The sequence below is a fragment of the Orcinus orca genome, chromosome 20 (genome assembly GCF_937001465.1).
Source record: "Orcinus orca chromosome 20, mOrcOrc1.1, whole genome shotgun sequence".
Classification (NCBI taxonomy): Eukaryota; Metazoa; Chordata; class Mammalia; order Artiodactyla; family Delphinidae; genus Orcinus; species Orcinus orca.
The window spans coordinates 35,459,144-35,484,517 of record NC_064578.1 but is presented as its reverse complement, the minus strand read 5'-3'; the positions used below and the strand labels follow the sequence as shown (position 1 = coordinate 35,484,517).

General features: G+C 36.4%; 1 protein-coding gene across 2 annotated transcripts in view; it reads left to right on the top strand.

Annotated features, from left to right (window-relative positions):
* Positions 1 to 25,374, top strand: part of LONP2 (lon peptidase 2, peroxisomal) — a 95,792-nt gene that overhangs the window by 31,169 nt on the left and 39,249 nt on the right. For both annotated transcript variants that reach the window (XM_033418885.2, XM_004264874.4), the window contains one exon: positions 1,709 to 1,850. In XM_033418885.2, coding sequence (XP_033274776.1) covers positions 1,709 to 1,850 — 142 coding nt within the window. The remainder of the gene's footprint in view (positions 1 to 1,708; positions 1,851 to 25,374) is intronic.

Sequence of the window (25,374 nt, the reverse complement as noted above, 5' to 3'; positions counted from 1 at the left end):
ATATTAACAAAGATAAAAAAGCGTAAGGGCTATTAATAGGACCTTTATTGTGGATGAAGCAAGAGCATAAGGGCAGCAAGTTAGGAAAGCTGGTGGGGACTGGATTGTGAAGAGCCTTGAATTCCAGACAAAGGAATTTGGACCTTATTCTCTAGGTTCTGGGAAGCAGTAGAAAGTTTAGGAGGAGTTGTTTTGTATACTGTGACTAGTACCTAGATTTCCGCTTCTTCTTTAGAAAGGGCAGCTGCCTAGAATATTATTTTCTCTCCATGACTTTAGGTCTAGAATTGCAAGTACCTGTTTTTGAAATCTGCCTATCAAAAGCAGTAAGGGAAAATAAATTAATGCCCTTTCTTTTAAGGAATGACCCTTAAAGGCTTTGAGGTTTTTTTGTTTTGTTTTTAATTTCCCTTCCCTACTTATTCACAGAAGGCTGACAAATCTGTAAGTTCTCTAGAGAGAGAATTTCAGAGAATTTATTAATCGTGAGTCTTGTCGTTCCTATATCCTGTTCTGAAATCTTGAAGTGTGCTAACTCCTTATTATAAGTTGACAGTATTTACTGTATCTGGTTCCAGGGCCTTGATCACTCCCCAAGATGAAAGGCATTCCCACGATATTTTTAAGGCTTTCTTGTCTTTTCAAAGGTCACTGTTTACTCTGTCCTACTTTATACCAGTCATGTGGCAGAACTGCTCCGTGAGCTGGCTTTGTGCAGATCATGAGATACGGCCGCTGTTCCACTTGCCCTTGGTTTGTTTCTTGCAGGCATTCACCCTTTTATGCCTGCTCACAAACAGCATTTGATTTGCTCATGGCTTAGGCAGCAAGGTTGTAACTAAAATTAGTAAACTGCTGCTTAAAATAAAGTTTTGCTGGCTTTGTAGAAAAGGCACTTTTTTCAGTTTGACAAGCATATTTTTATTTCATGTCACGTTGTGCATTTGTCAATTATGTAGATGATTCTTGTTGAGATATGTTAAAGCAGCCTCTAACATTTGAATGCATGACCTAATGTCTGGCTGAGCTTGGTTATGCCAATCAGTGTATATAGGGTGAACACAGTTTTATTCAAAAGGCCAGAATTAATGGAATTTTGATATAAATACTGTTGGCCCCAGGTCCTCTTACTACAGCGAATAACAAATTATTCCTTCTGAATATAAAAAAGTTGGAATTTTTCTTTCTTTTTTGGGGGAGAGGCCTACATTTTGAGTGGTCCTTTGAACCAATTCTGATTTCCTTTATGAAGATGGTGATGATGTTTTAGCCAGTTCTGAGTCAGCCATTTCAGTTTGTAAGAAGGTAGTTATGTTGGGGTTTGGTAAGTGCCAGGGAGGTGCCCAGAAAAACTAAGAAAAATGTGGGAATTAAATTCATAGGACTCTTTGGAAGTTTTAGAATCTCAAAGAGTAAGAATCATAACTATGTGATTTAAGGATAATTTTTTTCAGTTTCACTAAGTGGCAAAAATTAGATACAGTGTTTCTAATATCATGGGTAATTTACAGCCAGAATTCAATAGAAAATAAGATAAGAATTGAATCTCGTAACTCTTTGATGTATCACAGGGCTTTTAAAATTTACAGTATCTCTTTGCTATATTCCTGTGATAACTAAATGACTGTTTCCCAGTCCAGAGTTTCGATTTCTAAGTGATACTGCTCTGCCATCTCCCTGTTGCTAATCTACTATTCGCCTTCCGCAGACGCACCTATGTTGGCAGCATGCCTGGCCGGATAATCAATGGCTTGAAGACTGTTGGGGTGAACAATCCAGTGTTCCTGTTAGATGAGGTGGACAAACTAGGAAAAAGTCTACAGGGTGATCCTGCAGCAGCTCTGCTTGAGGTAAGATTTAGGAAATTCCCTGTCTGTAATCACACTGGAAGAGTATGGGTGGGTGAGAGTAGATAGTCATATTTAGGGAACATATACATTGATGTGGGTTTAACCATGGGAAAAACACTTTGATACAAACCTGAAGCCATTTGATATTTAAATTAAAATGTCATAGAGATTTTCTTTTTTCTTTTTCTAATAATTCCCCTCATTTCTTTCTTTGTTTTTATCAAGTAGTTTAAGAAAAATTTTATGCATATTTATTGTTTAGAGACCAGTTGTTCTATAAGATTGTTACAAAAAACAGCAAGCACGTCTCCTCCCTGGGGTGCCTTATTTCCTCTTCTGCACTTTGATCCTCTGACTTTTAGTTGATTAGTCCATTTTCTAGAGATCATGGCTGTACTGCTTTCTTGATTTTAGAGTTTTTGGCATTATAGATTCCTATCTATAGGAGATGATTTTGCTTGCTTGCTTCCTTCTACCCCTACTATATCATTTTTATATCCCCAATCTCCCAATATAAATTTTATCCTGATTTTGTTAAGTCATTGTTGAGTATTTATACTATTATAGTTATATAAGTGCTTTTCACAGCTGAGCCATGTGGTGAGCTATGATCACTTTGCTTTTTCTGTCCTTTTTGTTTTTCTGTGTTTTTAAACATGTTTTTAGAGTTAATAATCATCTTGTTTCTTTTGTTCACTTTCACCAACTGTCTAATTTTCATTGGGAGACTTCCAGACCCTTTGTGTTTTATTGGTTTTGTCTTCTCTAAGCCTCTAATCTGAACTGGTTGTTCCCACACTAGGCACAGAGCTGTGGTCTGAGGATCTCCCTTCACCTCCCCCCACATTGGGTTTCCTGTTTTCCGTATTCCGCGTCTTCCTCTTTCTTGGTTTATTCTCTCATTTTCCTGGTATTAGTCTCCCAGTAGCTTCCTGAGAAAGCTTGCATGTAAACGTTCTTCAACTTTGCATATCTGAAAATGTCTTTATGTTTCTCTCATACTTGATTGGTAGCTTGACTGGGTATAGAATTCCAGGTGAAAATAATTTTCCTGCAAAATTTTAAAGACATTTCTCCATTGTTTTCCAGCTTTCAGTGTTGCTATTGATGAGACTAAGTCTTTTGTGACTTGTTTTACTCTCTGAAAACTTTTCAGATCTCCTGTTTATCCCAGTGTTCTGAAAATTTACAATAATCTGCCCTGGCATGGGTCTTTTTACATTTTTGCTGATGCTTTGAAGGTTCTTTGTATTGGAAAATCCTCTCCTTTTATTTCTGTAAAATTTTCTTGAATCCTTTTGTTGATGATTTCTTCACCATTTTTGGGGAACTCCTATTAATTTGATGTTAGATCTTTAATTTTCTTATCTCTCCTATTACTCATCTTTTTAATTTTTTGTTCTACTTTCTGTGAAGAGTTCCTCAGCTTTATCTTTTAATCCTTCTATGAGTTTGTCATTTCAAAGAACCCCTTTTTTTAACTTCTCTGCATGTTCTTTTTATACTACCTTGCTCTTGTTACATAGTTGTAAAATGTTCTTTTGTCTCTGGGAGAAAAATACTAATAGATTAAAAAAAATTCTTTTTCCTTTCTTTGCTCCAAAGCTGCATTTATCTATTCGTTATATATTTTTTCTGGCCTCTGTCTTTTATATTAGAGTCTTTCATTAGATGTCTGGCAGTTTTTGTGTGTTCATATTTAATAGTGAGGCATGAAAAAGCTGATTGGAAGCTATGAACATATGAGAGGGGGCTTATTGATTACAATTTTCACAGTAGGGTTATCTGACTAATACATTTCATTGAGGAACCTTCTGTGTCAATAACTTTAGGTCTTTCTGTTGAGGCTGGTCAGATTTCTCAGAGAAGACTCTTTAAAAGTCTCTTGGCTTGAGAATGAAGGCCTGGCTGCCAACATTCTAGGAACCAAGCATTCAGCATCCTGGATGTATGCATTCACCTGAACTGTTGTTTTCAGTATAGTATGTACTCTACTCAGCTGTGCCCAGTGTCACCTGCACAGGGAACCACTGCTTTATGTTCTTAAGAAAATCCCAGTACTTTGCTGGGATAGGGGAAGGGATCTGGTGTGCCTGACTGCTTCATGAATTTACTTTAACCAGTCCTCCTTATTTTGCCACCTCTGCCCCCACTCTTTACCCTGGTTTAAGTAAAATATTATTAATATTCAAATTGATTTGTAAAACCGAGGGAAAACTTGCTTTGTAAAAGGTTTTTTCTTGTTTATTTCCTTGCTTTGAGTTCCCTCTGGCTTCCTGTTTTTCTGTTTTTGTAATCTTCTTAGAACAGGATGGACTGGGACATGTGTCTTATGAACAGGGAGACCATACTCTGTTTTGCATGGACAGTCCCAGTTTATGCCTAATTATTAATTGCACTCTCTTTTAGTCTTAGAAGTGGGTCCTCTTCGGACAATAAAAAGTAGTTACCCTACTTTAAAAGCCCCAGGGCTTGGAGATAAGAGTTTGATTTGGTTTGGTTTTGCTTGTTTTTATTTGAAGACAGTTCTCTTCTGGCTCAGTAACTGGTTTACTAATCAGTACTCTGAATGATAAAATAGTGAACATTATTTAAGATTTTAGTGGTTTCTTAGTTGTTAACTTTGGACATGCAGTTTAGTTTAATTGGGGCACTTTTCAGATAATCTGACAGATTCTCCCGTTAGACACTTACTGTTACCCTGTTGAAAAGAACTGAAGAATAATTTCCTGATAGTTAGATTTCCCAACAGACTATATGTAGGAGTCCTGAAACAAGTCCACCAAAGACAGCTTCACAAGTAGTAGGAGAAGATGATTAAGCCCCCTGTATGTTTGTTTGACTGTATATTTCAAATGTTCACCTAGTGCTTTGTGGTGATTCAGTAATATTTGTTGAATTAAATTGATCTTTGGTAACAAGCAGCTGATATATTGATATTTTCTTACCTGCCGTAGAACTTGGTATTCACTCTTCTGGCAATTTCCAAACTAAAAGTACAAAAGCCTCAAATGATACCTCAAAGTAAATGCCACCCTGGGCCACATGCTTATCTCTGATGTTTAGTGACGAATGGCATCAGTTCCTTATAGACTGTGGTATCTGTGAAGCAAGACGTAGATTTGGAAGAACCGAGTGTCTTGGTCCCTGACCTCCTCCTTCTCCCTGCCTGCCCAAATCCTGGGTAAAAACCTCTCATACCTCACAGGTTATTGAAGCAAATAAGAATATATATAAAAGCACTCTGTAAACTGTAAATCACTCTACAGATAATATTTTAATTTAATATCCACTGACATTTCTTTTGTGTTTGTTTTGAAAGCCACTTCAAATTTTCCAATACCAGTAGATCCCCCTGAATGAAAAAAATGAATAAATTCAATTACTCAACACCTTGTATTTAAAGTAGAATGTTACTGAGAGTCTGGAATATTCAAGAGCATGTGTTTTTTATCTTTCCATATAGAAAACCTACTTTTTCAAAATTGACGTTTAGACATTATTTATAAAATTTACTCATACAAGATTATTTTTATTTTACAGCTAACTTGTATTAAGAGAATATGTACTGGATATGAAGAACATAATAGTAGATATAGAGTGGTTACTCTGAATAAATTAGAAAATAAACTTGTTCTGCCTGTAGATTCTTCTTGCCTTCATGTTACTCATGAAGAATATGCTGATTTCCTTGAGCTTCCATGGAATTGTTGCTTATATAAAACAGAATGTATTTCCAGCATACTGTTGTCAGCATAGAAATATTTACTTAAAATTTAGATACCTCTTTTTTTGGGGGCAGGGGGGGGCGGTTCGCAGGCCTCTCACTGCTGTGGCCTCTCCCGTTGCGGAACACAGGCTCTGGACGCACAGGTTCTGGACACGCAGGGTCAGCGGCCATGGCTCACAGGCCTAGCCGCTCTGCGGCACGTGGGATCTTCCCGGACCGGGGCACGAACCCGTGTCCCCTGCATCGGCAGGCGGACTGTCAACGACTGCGCCACGAGGGAAGCCCCTAGATACCTCTTTTGAAAATTTATTGGAAGAATATAAAACTAGATGTAACTACTTGATAAACAAATGTTGGTAGTAGAATTCAGGCAAGTCTGTTGTTGAATAGTGTTAAAATATTAGATGCAAGGAAAGTCCTTTTATGTAATTATTAGACTCAAAATTATGGAAGTTTTATCAGCTAGATTATTATCATATTTATAATTAATTCAAGATTCAGACTGTTCGTTAAATATAAGTGCATTTCTGAAATACACTTTTGTGTGAATGGGCAAATAAAATACATGGATACTACACCAAATTTTCTATATAGGCAATAATATTACAGTTCTAATATTAGAACTGAGCCACCAGGGAAGTCCAAACTTCTTTATTTAAAACTGAAGTTGTTGGGGACTTCCCTGGTGGCTCACTGGTTGGGAATCCACCTGCCAATGCAGGGGACACGGGTTCGAGCCCTGGTTCAGGAAGATCCCACATGGCGCGGAGCAGCTAAGCCCGTGTGCCACAACTACTGAGCCTGCACTCTAGAGATTGCGAGCCACAACTGCTGAGCCCATGCACCACAACTACTGAAGCCTGCGTGCCTAGAGCCTGTGCTCCGCAACAAGAGAAGCCACCGCGATGAGAAGCCCGCGCACTGCAACAAAGAGTAGCCCCCGCTCGTGGCAATTACAGAAAGCACACATGCAGCAACAATGACCCAATGCAGCCATAAATAAATAAAATTTATTAAAAAACGAAAAAAAACAACTGAAGTTCTTAATTAGAATTAGATCCAGTTGAGTCCTTCAAGATGGTGGAGGAGTAAGGTGTGGAGTTCACCTTCCTCCCCACAAATACATCAGAAGTACATCTACATGTGGAACAACTCCTACAGAACACTTACTGAGCACTGGCAGAAGACCTCAGACCTCCCAAAAGGCAAGAAACTCCCCACGTACCTGGGTAGGGCAAAAGAAAAAAGAATAAACAGAGACAAAAGAATAGGGACAGGACCTACACCTCTGGGAGGGAGCTGTGAAGGAGGAAAAGTTTCCACACACTAGGAAGCCTCTTCACTGGTGGAGATGGGGGGTGGAGGCAGGGAAGCTTCGGAACCACGGAGGAGAGCGCAGCAACAGGGGTGCAGAGGGCAAAGCGGAGAGATTCCCACACAGAGGATCGGTACCAACCAGCACTAACCAGCCCAAGAGGCTTGTCTGCTCACCTGCCGGGGTGGGCCGAGGCTGGGAGCTGAGGCTCGGGCTTTGGAGGTCAGATACCAGGGAGAGGACTGGGGTTGGCTGTGTGAACACAGCCTGAAGGGGTCTAGTGCGCCACAGCTAGCCAGGAGGGAGTCCGGGAAAAAGTCTGGAACTGTCTAAGAGGCAAGAGGACATTGTTTCAGGGTGCGTGAGGAGAGGGGATTCAGAGCACCACCTAAATGAGCTCCAGAGACGGGCACGAGCCGCGGCTATCAGCGCAGACACCAGAGACGGGCATGAGACGCTAAGGCTGCTGCTGCGGCCACCAAGAAGCCCGTGTGAAAACACAGGTCACTTGTGGCCCACCACTGTCAGGGTCCCGTGATCCAGGGACAACGTCCCAGGGCAAACACACAGCACGCCTCAGGCTGTTGCAACATTGCACTGGCCTCGCCCCGCATTCCCTCCCCCTCCCTCCCCCTGCCTGAATGAACCAGAACCCACGAATCAGCTGCTACTTTAACCCCGTCCTCTCTGAGCGAAAAACAGACACCCTCAGGCGACCTACATGCAGAGGCGGGGCCAAATCCAAAGCTGAACCCCAGGAGCTGTGCGAACAAAGAAGAGAAAGGGAAATCTCTCCCAGCAGCCTCAGGAGCAGCGGATTAAATCTCCACAATCAACTTGATGTACCCAGCATTTGTGGAATACCTGAATAGACAACAAATCATCCCAAAATTGAGGCGGTGGACTGTGGAGCAACTGTAGACTTGGGGTTTGCTTTCTGCATCTAATTTGTTTTTGGTCTCATGTTTATCTTAGCTTAGTATTTAGAGTTTAGTATCATTGGTAGATTTGTTTATTGATTTGGTTGCTCTCTTCTTTTTTTCTAATATATCGATATATATATATTTTTTCCCTTTTCTCTTTTTGTGGGTGTGTATGCTTCTTTGTGTGATTTTGTCTGTATAGCTTTGCTTTTACCATTTGTCCTAGGGTTCTGTCTTTTTTTTTATTAGTATAGTTGGTGGCTTTGTTTTTGGGTTGGGTTTGGTTGCTCTCTTCTTTCTTTTTTTTAATTACTTTTTAATTTTAATAATTTATTTTAAAAACTTTATTTTCTTTCTTTCTTCCTTCCTTCCTTCCTTCCTTACTTCCTTCCTTTCTTACTTTCTTTCCTTTTCTTTTCTTTCCTTTTCTTTTCTTTCCTTTTCTTTTCTTTCCTTTTCTTTTCTTTTCTTTTCTTTTCTTTTCCTTTCTTTTCTTTTCTTTTCTTTTCTTTTCTTTTCTTTTCTTTTCTTTCTTTCTCCCTTTCTTCTGAGCCGTGTGGCTGACAGGGTCTTCATGCTCTGGCCGGGTGTCAGGCCTGTGCTTCTGAGGTGGGAGAGCTGAGTTCAGGACATTGGTCCACCAGAGACCTCCCGGCTCCATGTAATATAAAACAGTGAAAGCTCTCCCAGAGATCTCCATCTCAATGCTAAGACCCAGCTCCACTCAACGACCAGCAAGCTCCAGTGCTGGACACCCTATGCCAAACAACTAGCAAGACAGGAACACAACCCCACCCATTAGCAGAGAGGCTGCCTAAAATCATAATAAGTCCACAGACACCCCAAAACACACCACCTGACGTGGACCTGCCCACCAGAAAGACACAGCCTCATCCACAAGAACACAGACAACAGTCCCCTCCACCAGGAAGCCTACACAACCCACTGAACCAACCTTAGCCACTGGGGGAACAACAGGAACGATGAACCTGCAAACTGCGAAAAGAAGACCCCAAACATAGTAAGTTAAGCAAAATGAGAAGACAGAAAAACACACAGATGAAGGAGCAAGGTAAAAACCCACCAGACCAAACAAACTAGAGCAAAAAATAGAACTAGAACTAAAAATTTCACAATTTGTATGGAAACACAAAAGACCCCAAATAGCCAAAGCAATCTTGGGAAAGAAAAACGGAGCTGGAGGAATCAAGCTCCCAGACTTCAGACTATACTACAAAGCTACAGTAATCAAGACAGTATGGTACTGGCACAGAAACAGAAATATAGATCAATGGAACAGAATAGAAAACCCAGAGATAAACCCACGCACATATGGTCACCTATGTTTGATAAAGGAGGCAAGAATATACAATGGAGAAAAGACAGCCTCTTCAATAAGTGGTGCTGGGAAAACTGGACAGCTACATGTAAAAGAACAAAAGAAATTAGAACACTCCCTAACACCATACACAAAAATAATCTCAAAATGGATTAAAGACCTAAATGTAAGGTCAGACACTATAAAACTCTTAGAGGAAAACATAGGCAGAACACTCTGTTTTTGACTCACCTCCTAGAGAAATGGAATTTAAAAAAAAAAATAAATGGGACCTAATGAAACTTAAAAGCTTTTGCACAGCAAAGGAAAACATAAACAAGATGAAAAGACAACCCTCAGAATGGGAGAAAATATTTGCAAATGAAGCAACTGACAAAGGATTAATCTCCAAAATTTACAAGCAGTTCATGCAGCTCAATATCAAAAAAACAAGCAACCCAACCCCAAAATGAGCAGAAGACCTAAATAGACATTTCTCCAAAGAAGATACACAGATTGCTAACAAACACATGAAAGAATGCTCAATATCACTAATCATTAGAGAAATGCAAACCAAAACTACGAGGTATTATCTCACACCGGTCAGAATGGCCATCATCAAAAAATCTACAACAATAAATGCCGGAAAGGGTGTGGAGAAAAGGGAACCCTCTTGTACTGTTGGTCGGAGAGTAAATTGATACAGCCACTATGGAAAACAGTATGGAGGTTTCTTAAAAAACTAAAAATAGAACTACCATATGACCCAGCAGTCCCACTCCTGGGCATATACCCTGAGAAAACCATAATTCAAAAAGAGTCACGTACCACAATGTTCATTGCAGCTCTATTTACAATAGCCAGGACATGGAAGCAACCTAAGTGTCCATCGACAGATAAATGGGTAAAGAACCTGTGGCACTTATATGGGAATGTTACTCAGCCATAAAATGAAACGAAATTGAGTTATTTGTAGTGAGGTGGATGGACCTAGAGTCTGTCATGCAGAGTGAAGTAAGTCAGAAAAACAAATACCTTATGCTAACACATATATATGGAATCTAAAAGAAAAAGAGAAAAAGTTCTGAAGAACCTAGGGGCAGGACAGAAATAAAGACGCAGATGTAGAGAATGGACTTGAGGACATGGGGAGGGGGTGAGAGAGTGGCATGGACATATATACACTACCAAATGTAATAGATAGCTAGTGGGAAGCAGCTGCATAGCACAGGGAGATCAGCTCGGTGCTTTGTGACCACTTAAAGGGGTGGGATAGTGAGGGTGGGGGGGAGATGCAAGAGGGAGGAGATATGGGGATATATGTATAGCTGATTCACTTTGTTATAAAGCAGAAACTAACACATCATTGTAAAGCAATTGTACTCCAATAAAAATGTTTAAAAAAAAAACTAGATCCAATTAGTAATTAAATCAAGTAGTATATTTACTACTTAGATACCACAGACATATTATCTTGTAAGATGTACAACTATCGTCAAAGAATGTCAAAGAGACTTAGGAAAATCCAGCTCTAAACTTTTATAAATGAAAAACTTGAAGTCCAGGATATGATATTAATTTTTCATCTCATCACATGCTATGTTTACAATTTAAATTCTGAAACTCTAGCAGAGTAAAAAATGCCTTAAATACTGATGTTATGAGAGAAGAGTAGGTGAAGACCCATACCCATTTTTCTGCTTTCTTTTTCTCTCTGCCGTCTCTAATTAGGGGAAAGACTGCAATGAAAGATGAACTAAGCTAAATTAGGGAAGCTTAAGACTTGTTAATCGTTACTTTTCAATGCTAGCAACCATTTTTACCAGTGCCCAAGGCATAGTTGCAGATTACACAAAAATATCTTAATGTCTTTGTTAGCCTTTTTCTTTTCTTTTTATACCCACTTCCATTTTCTGTCTTTCCTGTATTACCCACCCACCGTACCCCCCACATATACATGCACCAGCTGCCACCAGACTATCCACTGCCCTCCAGCCGTTAGCTATATTCTGAACCAAAATTATTATTTCTCATTTCCATCCTATTTAAAATTCCTGGTATTAGACTTTGGTGGTGATTGGATTGCATGATTAAATTTACATGAAAACTAATCTTGAATGAGTTGGGATAATTATTGGTATGAATTTGTGACTGGATAGTCTCCAAGCGTTTCTTTTCCTCTGCTGCCAATCTCAGGGATGCTATATCAGGGAATCAGCAGACCAACGTGTGGCCCAAGTCCTGGCTCTTGTCATCTTTCTCTACAAGGACCCCCCCCCCCCACTGGATTCACTAGTAAAAAAGGAAAATAAAAAAAAAGAAACTTGAGAGAAGTAGACAGTAAATGGTAAATTGAGAAAAAATAAGTTGAGAAATAGAAATTTGACTAATGAATTGAGAAATAATGCATTGGGTTTAGTGTCTACATCCCAGGTTTCCAGGAGCAAGCACTTTTCAAAATATCCTGTCCATTTAGGGAAATATTTTACCAGTATTTAGCAAGTTATGTATTCCTATTTTTTACACAAGGAATAGACAGTATTTAAAAATTATATAGGAATCTCCTTTATATTAATGATTCTGTTTTGCCAGAAATAAATGAAAACATTTGAATGTTCTACAAAATGTATGCTTAGCCTTGGGCAGTTTAATTCACAAATGGAGATGGGCTTTCAGATTGAGATGTCAGCTGATTGCCACTCATTAAACCGAAGCAGCTCACCCTTTTAACAAATTGTTATTTAAAGATATTTTATTGATTAATTTTTTTACAGCTCTAGGGTGTGGTATAATTGACATATAGTAAAGTGAGTATATTTAAAATGCACAATTTGATAAACTGACATATGTATAAATTATGAAGCCATACAAATAATCAAGACAGTGAACATAGTGATTCCACTTCTGAAATGAAAAATTCATAGAGAGAATCAGCAGTCGTCTTGAACTCATAGAAGAAAGAACCAGTGAATTTGAAGATAGATTGATAGAGATTATACAATCTGAAGAACAGATTTAAAAAATGAATAAAATGAACAGAGCATTGGGGAAATGTGGGATACTGTGAAGCACACCAGTATGTGCAGAAGAGGACAGGAGAGGGAGATGGGAGCAGAAAAAATTTTCAAAGAAATAATGGTTGAAAACTTCCCAAATTTGATGAAAAACATAAATCTACACAACCAGGAAGCTCAATGAATTTCATGTACGATAAACACAAATCTGTAGATACATAATGTAGTAAAAATGCTGAAAGACAAAAACCTTTGGAAGCAACAAGAGATGGTGTATCCATTCATATTTTGATGGATGTTTAGATTTTTCAAGTTTTGGCTGTTACAAATAAAGCTGCTATGAATACACATGTATTAATACAAGTCTTTGTATGGACATATAGTTTTATTTCTTTTTGATAAATAAATACCTAGGAGTGGAATGGCTTGGGCAAAGTGGTAGGTATAGATTTAACTTTTTAAGGAACTGTCAGATTGTTTTCCAAAATGGTTATGCTGTTTTCCATTTCTACTAGTAGTGTGTAAGAGTCCCAGTTGCTCCACATCATTGCCAATAATTGATATGTGGTAAGTTTTTGTAATTTTAGTCATTCTGGTGGGTGTGTTGTATCATCTCATTGTGGTTTTAGTTTGCATTTCCCTAATAATTAATGACTTGTTGAGCATCTCTGCATGTGATTATTGGCCATCCTTTGTGTCTTTTGGTGAAATTCCAATTTTACTTTTCGCTTTTAATTGAGTTGTCTTTTCATTGTTGAGTTGTAAGAATTCCTTATGTGTTCTACGTAGATTTCCTTTGTCAGGTACATATTTTTCAGATATTTTCTTCAAATATTTTATTGACAGTGTTTGTTGAAGAGCAAAAGTTTTTGTTTTTTTATAAAGTCCAATTTAAAAAGTTTTGTTAATGGTTTCTTTTGAGTTGTAATTAAGAAATCTTTACTAAACCAAGGTCACATGGATTTTCTCCTATGTTTTCTTCTACAAGTTTCATAGTTTTAGCTCTAACATTTGAGTCTATGATTCATGCTGAGTGAATTTTTGTATATGATGCATAGTAAGGGATCAAGGTTCCTTTTCTTTTTGCATATAGATATTTAATTGTTCCAATACTATTTGTCAAAAAAAGTATCTTTTCTCCATTGAATTGCCATAGACATCTTTGTCAAATGTGGGTTTTATATTTCTGAGTTCCCTATACTGTTCCATTAATTTATGTTTATGCCAATACCACACTGAGTTGATCACGTTGCTTGATAATAGGTCTTGAAATCATTTAGTGTTAGTTGTCCAGCTTTGCTTTTCTTGTCTAAAAATTTTTCAGCTATTCTAGGTTCTTCGCATTTCCATATAAATTTTAGAATCTGTTTGTCAATTGCTCCAAAGCAGCCTGCTGGGATTCTGCTGGGATTTTAATTGGCATTTCATTTGAACCTGTAGATCATTTGGGGAGAATTGTCATCTTAAAAATATTGTTTCTTCTCAAAAATATTGTTTCTTCTCATCTGTGAACAGATATATCTCTGGGGTTTTTTTAGGTCTTCCTAACTTTCTCAGCAATGTTTTTTCACTCTCAGCATACAGATCTTGCACTCTGTCAAATTTATCCCAAACTATTTCCTATTTCTTGATGCTATTTTTTATTTCAATTTTTGATAATTGCTAATATAAAGAAAGAGTACAATTTGTATTTTGTATATTAACCTCGTATCCTACAACTTTGCTAGTAAACTCATTAATTTTAATCACCTTGTCTCTCTACCTTTTTTGTTTGTTTGGCCCCTGTGTTTTATGTTAGGGCTTTCCTCCAATCTTTGGTGATTCTTCGATGTCTCTTTATGTATATATCAGGTGTGACATTAAGATTATTGAACATTTTGTGTGCACGTGTGAGGCTTGATACCTGGTGGGCTTCATCAGATAGTGATAAGTTGGGGGTGGGGTTCCCCAAATTTCAGGATCTGTAAATCTTATCTCTTAGACCAGTTGCTATTTTCAAAGAAGGGTCCTGTGGTATCATCTGGTAGAGGGTGTCGGGCAGTCTGTATTGTAAACCTACTATTCTAAGCTGCCTGTAGTTAAAATTTTGACTTCCACTTTCACTGTTTTTGTATTATAATAATTATATTATAATTTTGATGTTTATTATGTATTTAAGTATATAACTTAAATAATTTCTAATGTACTGTCTACCACTTATGTATTGTCTAAGTATGTAATTTAAATAATTTCTTAATTTTGGAGTTTAGTGAGGAACATTTTTATACATATTTCATAGATTCTAGGAAACATAGTTTGTGTGTGTGTGTGTGTATACATATATATCTGAATACAGCAATATTTTAACAAGAGTATATATGTGTGTTATGAGATTGCTATTCTCTAGGTTTATAACTTTATTTTTTCTGCATGTTGTGATATACAGAAGTGCATTAAACTTGCCATGACAGTTTTTTTTCTGTCAGTTTCACTTTATAATTTCTAATTTTTTAATTACATTTTAATAGTATTTATTTCTTATGTCATCATTGTGTCCATTTCCTGCTATCTAGTACAGCCATTTTCTTTGTTCCATTCTTACCTTGGTTTCTCCTTAGGCTGGTAATACTTTTGCAGTTCATCCTTCCTTTTTATTAGTGTATACCAGGTACAGCTTTTTTTGAATTTTTAACCTTCTTGTTTCATTATGTTTTATTACTATTTCATATAATCAATTTTTAGATTACTTTTGACTCTGCCTGGAAGTCTGGATGTTCAATAGGCTTTTCAAATATTGTACTAACTGGTATGTTGGGACTTTTGACATCTGTGGTTTGGTTGTTTTCTGTCCCCTTTTTAAAAAAGAGACCTAGTATTTTTCCTTTGAATTATATCATTAACTGTATGGACAGTTTGTTAGATCAGAAGGCATGTATTCTGTTTTTTTAATACTACTTGTGATACCTTTCAGTTACAAATCACACATCTCTGTTTCTCTTAAGTATCAACACCATAAATGAAATATATTGTCCCTCCCTTGTATAAAATGAAATAATTAATACACAGTAATCTGTCCCTTCCTCATCTCACTACCTAGTTACTTTAGAGGATTTAATTTTTTTACATTATGAATCTTTATCAGAAACTATTTTTAACTTTTATATTCTTTCTTTTTTTTAAATTAATAGCTTTCTTTAAAAAAAGCAGTTTTAGGTTTACAGTACAATTTGAGTGGAAAGTACAAAGAGTCCCATATAACCTCTCACCCTCCCTCCCCCAGTTTCCCCTTAAAATTGATGAGTCAGTATTAATACATTATTTTAACTTAAGTCCATACTTTACATCGGGTTCACTTTGTGTTGTACATTGTATGGGTTTTGATGACTCTGTAAATGATATGTATCCACCATTACAGTATCAGAGAGTATAGTTTCATAGCCCTAAAAATCCCATGTGCCCCACTTACTCATTCCTCCCTCCCTCTCGCCAAGTCCCTGGCGATCACTGATCTGTCTCCATATTTTTTTCTGTTCCAGGAATGTCATATAGTTGGAATTACACAGTATATAGCCTTTTTAGGTTGGCTTCTTTCACTTAGTAGTATTCATTTAAGATTCTTCCATGTCTTTTTCTGGCTTGATAGTTCATTTCTTTTTATCACTGAATAACATTCTACTGTATGGATGTACAACAGTTTGTTTATCCTTTTATTGAAGGACATCTTAGTTATTTCTAGGTTTTGACAATTATGAATAAAGCTTCTGTAAACATTTGTGTGCAGGTTTTTGTGTGGACGTAAGTTTTCGGCTCACTTGAGTAAATACTAGGGAGTGCAATTGCTGGGGTCATAAGGTAAAAGCATGTTTAGTTTTGTGAAAAACTGTCAAACTGTCTTCCAAGTTGTCTGTACCATTTTGCATTCCCACCAGCAATGAATGAGAGTTCTTGTTTCTCCACATCCTCACCACCATTTGGTGTTGTCAGTGTTTTGGATTTTGGCCATTTTAATAAGTGTGTAGAGTGTTTTGTTTTTGTATTCTTTTTTGTAAACATATTTCCCACCTTTATTTTTTAAATAAATTTATTGACATATAATTCACAAACTGTAAGATTCACCCCTTTAAATGCGCAATTCTCTGGTTTTCAGTATATTGACAAGTTGTACAGCCATGAACATTATCTAATTTTGGAACATTGTCTTTGCCCATGTACCATTAGCAGCCACTCTCCATACCCCACCACCACCAGAAGCCCCTGGAAACCACTCATCTTTCTGTCTCAGCGGATTTGCCTGTTTTGGATATTTCATATAAATAGGATCATACAATATGTGGCCTCTTGAGACTAGCTTGTTTCACTTATCATAATGTTTTCATGATTCCTCCATGTTGTGTGCATCAGAACTTCATTCCTTTTCATGGCTAAATAGTATTCTCTTATATGAATATATATATACCGTATTTTGTTTATCATTGAGCGGTTGATGGGTGTTTGGATGGTTCCCACCTTTTGGTTAATTCTGAATAATGTTGCTGTAATCATGCATGTACAAGTTTCTGTGTAAACATAGGTTTTCAGTTCTCAGTGTATGACTAGGAGTAGAATTGCTGGATCATATGAAAATTCTGTATTTAACATTTTGAGAAACTTACAAACTATTTTCCAAAGTGGCTACACTATTTTACTATCTCACTAACAGTATATGAGGGTTCCAGTTTCTCTGCATCCTCATCAACACTTGTTGTTGTCTGTCTTTTTTATTTTAGCCATCCATTTGATTTAGTATGTGTGAAGTGATAGCTCATTGTGGTTTGATTTTCATTTCCCTAATTGCTAATAATATTGAGCATCGTTTCATGTGTATATTGGCTATTTGTATATCTTCTTTATAGAAATATCTATTTAAATGATTTGCACATTTTTAATTGGGTATTTGTCTTTTTCTTGTTGAGTTCCTTATATATTCTGGATATAAATCCCTTGTGAGATACATCATTTGCAAATGTTTTCACCAGTTTTGTGGGCTTTCTTTTCACTTTTTTGATGGTGTTCTTTGAGGCACAAAATGGTTTTAATTTTGATAAAGTCTAATTTATATGTATTTTTCTTTTGTTATTTTGGTTTTAATTGTCATATCTAAGAAGTCATTGCCTAATCCAAGGTCATGAGGATTACTCCTACATTTTCTTATAAGAGTTTTACAGTTTTAGTTCTTATATTTAGATCTATAATCCATTTTGAATTAATGTCTGTATGTGGTGTGAGATGTCAGGATCCGCCTCATTCTTTCGCTTGTGGATATCCAGTTGTCACAAGCACCATTTGTTGACTTCTTTTTCCATGTAATGTTGCCCTTGTGGAAAATCAGTTGACTATAAGTGTAAGGGTTTATTTCTGGACTTCCATCTCTACCATTGATCCATATTTCTATCCTTATGCCAGTACCACACAATCTTGATTACTGTAATTTTGTAAAAATTATTGAAATTGGGAAGTGTGAATCCTCCTGATTTGTTCTTCTTTTGCAAGATTGCCTAGCCCTTCTGGGTCCTTTTTACTTCCATACAAGTTTTAAGATCAGCTTGTCACTTTCTACAAAAAAGCTAAATAGAATTTTGATAGGGATTCTGTTGAATCTGTAGATCACTTTGGGGGATATTGCCATATTAATAATATTAATTCTTTGAATCCATGAACGGGGAGTCCTTCTGTTATTTAGATCTTCTTTAATTTCTTTCAACTTGGTTTTTGAGTATATGTCTTGCAATTCTTTTGTTAAATGTAAGTGTTTTATTCTTTTTGATACTATTGAAGAAAATAAATTGAATTATTTTCTTCAATTCTTTTTCAAATTGTTCATTGCTTATGTAAAGAAATACAAATTGATTTTTGTATATCAGTCTTGTATTCTGCAACCTTTCAGAACTTGTTTATTAGTTCTAATGGTTTTTTTAGTAGATTCCTTAGAGTTTTCCCATGTACAAGATCATGTCATATGCAAATAGAGATACTTTTACTTTTTTCCAGTCTGGATGGCTTCCCCCCAACCCCCAATTGCCCTGGCTAGAACCTCCAGTACAATGATGGATAGGAATGGCAAGATCTATTCAGATTTTCTATTACTTTTTGACAGATTACTTTCAATAGTTTATATCTTTCTAGAAATTTTCCCATTTCATTTAGATTATCAAATTTGTTGGCATACAAGTTTGTTTATAGTATACTCTTATTTCTTTTTTATTTCTGTAAGGTTGATAGTAATGTGACCTGTGTCATTCCTGATTTAGTAAGTTGAATGTCCTTGTTTTCCTTACTCAGTATGGCTAAATGTTTGTCAATTTTATTGAACTATTCAAAGAACCAACTTTTCTTTTGTTGATTTTTCTCAATTGTTTTTCTTCTCACAGTTTCATTTATTTAAGGATTATTCTCTAATCCTTCCTTTTGCTTGCTTTGTATTCAGTTTGTTCTTTTTCTACTTTCTAAAGATGGAAGGTTAGTTTATTGATTTGGAATTTTCTTTAGTATATGCATTTACAGCTATCAATATCTTTATATGCACTACTTTAGCTGCATCTCATAAGTTTTAGTAACTTATATTTTTGTTTTCATTCATCTCGGAATGGTTTCCAATTTCCCTTGTGATTTCTTTTTGATTTCCCTTGTAATTTAGGGGTTAATTTCATATTTTTGTGAATTTCCAAATTTTTAAAAATTATTCATTTCTAATTTTATTGCATGGTGGTCAAAGATTATACCTTGTATGATTTCAGGCTTTTGAAATATAGATATTTGTTTAATGGCTTGCTTATGGTCTACCCTGGAGAATGTTTGCATGTGCACTCGTGAAGAATATGTATACTGCTGCTGCTGTTGGATGGATTGCTCTCTAGGTGTTTGTTATGTCTAATTGGTTGATAGTACTATTCAGGTCTTCTGTGTCCTTGCTGATCTTTTCCCAGTTTTACCTGTTATTGAACATATAGATATATTTATTTATAATATATAGATTATCTCTATCCATGTATATCTATAGATATGATAGATATCTAGATATACTCATGTAAAGAGATTTGTTGTAAGGAATTAACTCATGTAGTTATGGAGGCTGGGAAGTCCAGAATCTATAGTGTGGGCCAGCAGGCTTGAGACCCAAGGAGAGCTGATAGTGTAGACGAAGTTTGAAGGCAGTTTGCTGGAGAATTTCCTCTTGCTCAAGGAGGCCAGTTTTTTTGTTCTCTTCAGACCTTCAGCTGTTTGGATGAAGCCCACCCACATTATGGAGGCAAACTTACCCAAGGTTCACTGATGTAAATATTAATTTCATCCAAAACACTCTCCAAGTTGACACATGAAATTAATCATTGCAAATAGTATGTAAAAACTTAGTTTCAACAAGCCCTCCTTCCCTCAGCCCTCTTTTGTACCATTTTTCTCATAGAAAATACATCTCTATACACTGTAAGCTTATCAACACAGTAGTATATAGTTGATTCTCATTATTTGCAGTAGTTATGTTCTATAAAGTTACAGCAAACACTGAAGTAGCAAATACTGAATTATTGCTCCTTGAAGAAATACAGGGTTAGCTTCCTGCAAGCCAGTTTGTCATCAATCAGTACATAACCTTGTTTTATTTGTGTTTCTGTTTAAAGTTGCCTTATTTATATATTTAATATATATTGTTGATTCATTAACATTAAACTCATGACCATAACCCTATAACTCACGCCTGAATGAAGCTATCTAACACACGTGTTTTCTCCGTAAGGCACATCACGGCCTTCTTGCTCACAGGAACAGTAGACAGCACTTCAGCACTGCCTTTGGGGCTTTTTAAAGAGCAGAATAACTAACAAAAAACACAAAAATGAAAACCTGGAACTAAATAGACTGCAAGGAGGATCCTTGCTTAGAATATGAGAATTAAAATAAGAAGGCAGAGCATCATGTTTGACCTCAGCTGGAAATATGCACCTTGGGTGATGTGCTATACCATGTCTGCAAACGACTGCAGAAGCACTACAAGTATTAATTTTGGAGTTACAAATAAATTCTAGCAAGTAGGTGAATTTGCAAATATAAAATCCATGAATAATGAGGATCAGCAGTAATTATCGTTTAATGAAGTTTTTTGAATCAGATAAGAGAACATAAAAATCACAAACAAAAATGCATTATATTGTCTTTTTAAAAAATTTTATTGGGGTACAGTTGATTTACAATGTTGTGTTTCAGGTGTGCAGCATAGTGATTCAATTATACATGTATATGTATTCATTCTTTTTCAGATTCTTTTCCCATATAAGTTATTGCAGAATATAGAATATAGTTCCCTGTGCTATACAGTAGGTCCTTGTTGGTTATCTATTTTATATATAGTAGTGTATGTATGTTAATCCCAAGCTCCTAATTTATCCCTTCCCCCTTCCCATATACTGTTTTTTATATTTACTGATGTAATTACTTTTATTAGTGTTCTTTTTGTGTGTGTTTGGATACAGTTTAGTGACCTTTCACTTCAGCTTTTAATATGTCTTATAGTGTGGTCTGCTAGCTACAAATTGTTTCAGTGTTTTTTTTTTTTTTAAAATCTGGGAATATCTTAATTTCTCCTTCATCTTTGAAAGATAGCTTTGTTGGATATACAGTTCTTGGTTGAGTCTTTTTTTCTTTCAGTATGTCCTCTTACTGCTTTCCATCCTCATGGTTTCTAATGCAAAGTCAGTTCTTAATCTTATGGAGGGTCCCTTGCACTTAATGAAAACAGTATTTTCTCTTGTTGCTTTTAAGATTCTTTGTCTTTGTCTTTTGACAGTTTGACTATGATGAGTGTAGGTATGAATCTCTGAGTTTACTTAGGGTTTGTTGAGCTTATTAGATGTGTCAATTAATGTTTTCTAATGTCCAGTAGGTCCCTGTGGCACTGTTCATTTCTTTGCTTTTTTCTTTCTGTTCCTCAGATTGATTAATCTCAATTGACCTATCTTCAAGTTCATTGATTCTTTCTTCTGCCAGCTAAAATTGCTAGTTAGCCCATCTAGTGAATTTTTCATTTAAGTTACTATATTTTTCAATCCTAAAATTTCTATTTGCTTTTTTTATGATTCCTGTCTCTTTATTGATATTTTCTATCTGTTAGAACATTGTTTTCATAGTTTCTTGTAGTTCTTCAGATGTGGTTTCCTTTAGTTTTATTTTTTAATTGTAGTAAAATACACTTAACATAAAATTTGTCCTCTTAACCAATTTTAAGTGTACAGTTCAGTGGTGTTAGGTATATTCACTTTTTTTTTTTTTTTTTGCGTTACGCGGGCCTCTCACTGCTGTGGCCTCTCCCATTGCGGAGCACAGGCTCTGGAAGCGCAGGCTCAGCGACCATGGCTCACGGACCTAGCCTAGCCGCTCCATGGCATGTGGGATCCTCCCGGACCAGGGCACGAACCCGTGTCCCCTGCATTGGCAGGCAGACTCTCAACCACTGCGCCATCAGGGAAGCCCTATTCACATTTTTATGTAACCAATCTCTAGAACTTTTCTGTCTTACAAAACTCTATACTCATGAAACAGCAACTCTCCATTTCTTCCTTCCTCAGTGCCTGGCAACTATCATTTTCCTTTCTGTTTTTATAAGTTTGACTAATCTATTCATCTAATATAAGTGGAATCATACAGTACTTGTCTTTTTGTAACTGGTTTATTTCACTTCGCATAATATCTTCAAAGTTCATCCGTGTTGTGGCATTAGTTTTTTTGAACATATATATAATAGCTGGTTTTAAATCTTTGTCTAAGAAGTTTGACATCTGGGCTTCTTCAGGGACAATTTCTGTTCACTATTTTTTTTTTCTTTTACTGATTTTAGGCCATAGTTTTTTTTTGTTTTGGTTTTTGGTTTTTTTTTGCGGTACGCGGGCCTCTCACCGTTGTGGCCTCTCCCGTTGCGGGGCACAGGCTCCAGACGCGCAGGCCCAGCGGCCATGGCGCACGGGCCCAGCCGCTCCGCGGCATGTGGGATCCTTCCAGACCAGGGCACGAACCCGTGTCCCCTGCATCGGCAGGCGGACTCCCAACCACTGTGCCACCAGGGAAGCCCCTAGGCCATAGTTTTGTATTTCTTCATGTGTCTCATAATTTCTTTGTTGAAACCGAACATATATAATGTTATAATTTTTAAATATATAATTAGATTTCCCCCTCCCTCAAGGATTTGTTGGTTTGTTGTTGTTGTTGTTATTTGGTTTGTTTCAGTGTTTTTCCTGGTCTCTTTCTGTAAAGTCTGTATTCCTTGTCATGGGTGGCCACTGAAGTTGCTGCTTGTTTAGTGGTCAGCTAATGGTAGGACAGAGATTTCCTTAAGTGCCTGAATCAATAGGTCTCCCACTCTTTTCCAAGGGGCTCTGTGCTTCACTTTTGGGCAGAGTTTATAACTCTACCTTAGCCTTTGCTTCCTGCTTTTATACAGCTTCAGTGTCTGCCAGAGGTGAACTTTGAAGCCTTTCTCAGATTTTTCCTGATCATACTTAGAGTCCTATACATATATATAACCTAGATTCCTAGGAATATTTCAGAGCTTTTCAAAAGCCTCTATGAATATCTCATCACCCAGATTTTTTTCTTTAAGTTTTTTGATCAGCCTCTTGTTAGTCCCAACTGGTAGCGGTGCCTCAGGCAGCTGCAGTGTTAAACAATTGCTATCGGTTGTTTTTGACAAATGCCCTGAGTGTAGGGCTGTTCACACAGAGTGTTCTCTGAGTCAGGTCAAATAAAGATAAATCCTGAGAATTGAGCCTTTCCAAGGAACTTTCAGACAGGTGGGTGACATTCTCTGGGGATGTGGCTTCTGGGGAGCTCTAATCTTATTCTGCCCCTTATAGGGGTTGCTAGGCAACTGGTTTTCACAGCTATTGTGGTTGTGAGGCTATTAGTTTTCAAGGCTACCATGAACTTGGGAGAAGAGGAGGGAGTAAAGCAAGTTAATAGACCATAAAGCTTGTTATATTTACTGAGATTCAGTTGTTTTTCTTGAATAAGAAAACGTTGCGGTGCATGGGCTTCTTATTGAGGTGGTTTCTTTTGTTGCGGGGCACAGTCTGAATAAACAGCTTGTTGCAAGTTAATTTCTAGAATACTGAAAAAGTTGATTTTGATAACATTTGCCAGTTCTCATTGCTTTTATGGAGGAGCAGATTTTCAGACTTCCTTAGTCCCTCGTTCTAAAAGTGCATACTCATACATTTAGTTTGAATTCTGGGCTTAAATGATTTCATTGCTTCTGTTCCTTTTATTTTGATATATTTGTTGTTCAGATGGAATATATCTTCAGGTTACTTTTTTTTAAGGATTTGTTTATAGGTTATGTTTTGAGGCCCTTTATATTTGCTAATGTCTCTTTGTTGTCTGCACCAGTAATCCCCATATGTTTTGTTCACATATTCCATCAGTTAAAATTTTTGAAAATATCTCTCTCTATGATATAAATACATATATAATAAGGGTGTATTAGAATGCTAAGGCTGCCATAACAAAAATACCACAGACTGGGTGGCTTAAAAAAACAAACAAATTTATTTTCTCACTGTTCTGAAAGCTAGAAGTCCAAGATCAAGTTGTTGGCAGGTTTGATTTCTCCTGAGGTCTCCTCCTTGGCTTGCAGATGGCTGCCTTCTCAGTGTGTCCTCGCATGACCTTTTCTCTGTGCTTATGCATCCCTGGTCTCTCTCTTTCTTCTTATAAGGACACCAGTCATATTGGACAAGGGCCCCACCTTTATGGCCTCTTTTAACCTTGATTACCTCCTTAAAGGCCCTATTTCCAAATATAGTCACATTGAGGGGACATAGTTCAATCCATAACAAAGGATAAATATGTAATATAAACATAACATAAATGTACCATTGTACTAATGTTAGATATTTATATGTACAACACACACAGAATAAATTTTTTAAAGTAAAGTAATTATTTTTAGTGAAAACAATGTATTCTAATTAGATAATTGTTTTTACTTTATAATGTGGCTATCAAAGCTTATTCCAGAAGTAAAAGTGTCAACTCTTATCATTTTCTTGTTGTTCACATCTTTAATGATACTTTGCAGGAATTTTTTTAAACACTTCATCCATCCATTTATATTCTGTAAAAACAGTTAATCAGGCACACATGGACTGCAGTTGTGCTATAATTACATTTAAAGCAGATGAGTGAGGGCCCCACATCAGCCTGGTATGTTATAGGATTTCTACTCTTCTCTATGAATATCTCATGTGTATAACATGTATTCCAAGTAAGGGCATTACTTCATTTTGTATATTAAATATTTTAAAAACCAATTTCTTTCTAGTATTTATAGATACATAAAGATGAATATATGTACTCATATTTTCTACTTGCACTTTGGTGGGTTATTCTAAACATTCCACTTTGGTGACCACTGATCTAAACACAAAATACAGATGTAGTCACAATTGGGTAGTTGGTTCACAGATGTTCACTTTGTTATCCTTTGTAACTTATGTGTTGTGGCATGTATTCTGTGTAATAAAATATTTTTAAAGCATTTTAAAGTAGTCATAAGTTTGCTTGAAAATTCTGTAGCTGTTATCCTAACATTCTGTCATTTATTATTGCACACGAGGAGTCTAAGTCTTTTCAATCTGTAGTGTTGAGTCTTCTAGAATATTTTCTTGGTTATTTCTTTAATTATATCTGATTTTACACTTGCTGAGACCTCTTCTTTAGTTATATCAATTATCTGTGAATTACATATCTTTATTTTTTCCATATATTTCCCCTACATAGCTTTACTGCCTTTTTCTGCTATGCTCTGGACATTTTTCTCAACTTTGTCATCATCACTGATTTAATTTCTATAGTATTTGTATGTGGCTTCCAGAGTTGATTTTAGTTACTTTATTTTACTTTATTTATTTATTTTTACTTTTTGTTGTGGAAAATATCAACCATAACAAAAGTTGATAAAATAGGATAATGAACCATAAAACTTATAACCTACCTTTAACAATTACCATCTCATGACCAATCTTATTTCATCTATTCCTACCCATTCTCCCTCATCCCACTCCTATTTATTTTGAATCAAATTCCAGACATCATATCTTTTCATAAATATTTTAGCATCTATCCCTAAAAGATATAGACTTTTAAAAAGTATCACCGTACTATCATACTTAAAGATGACAGTTGCCACGTCATGTGTAATAAGTGGAGTATATTCCTGGATTG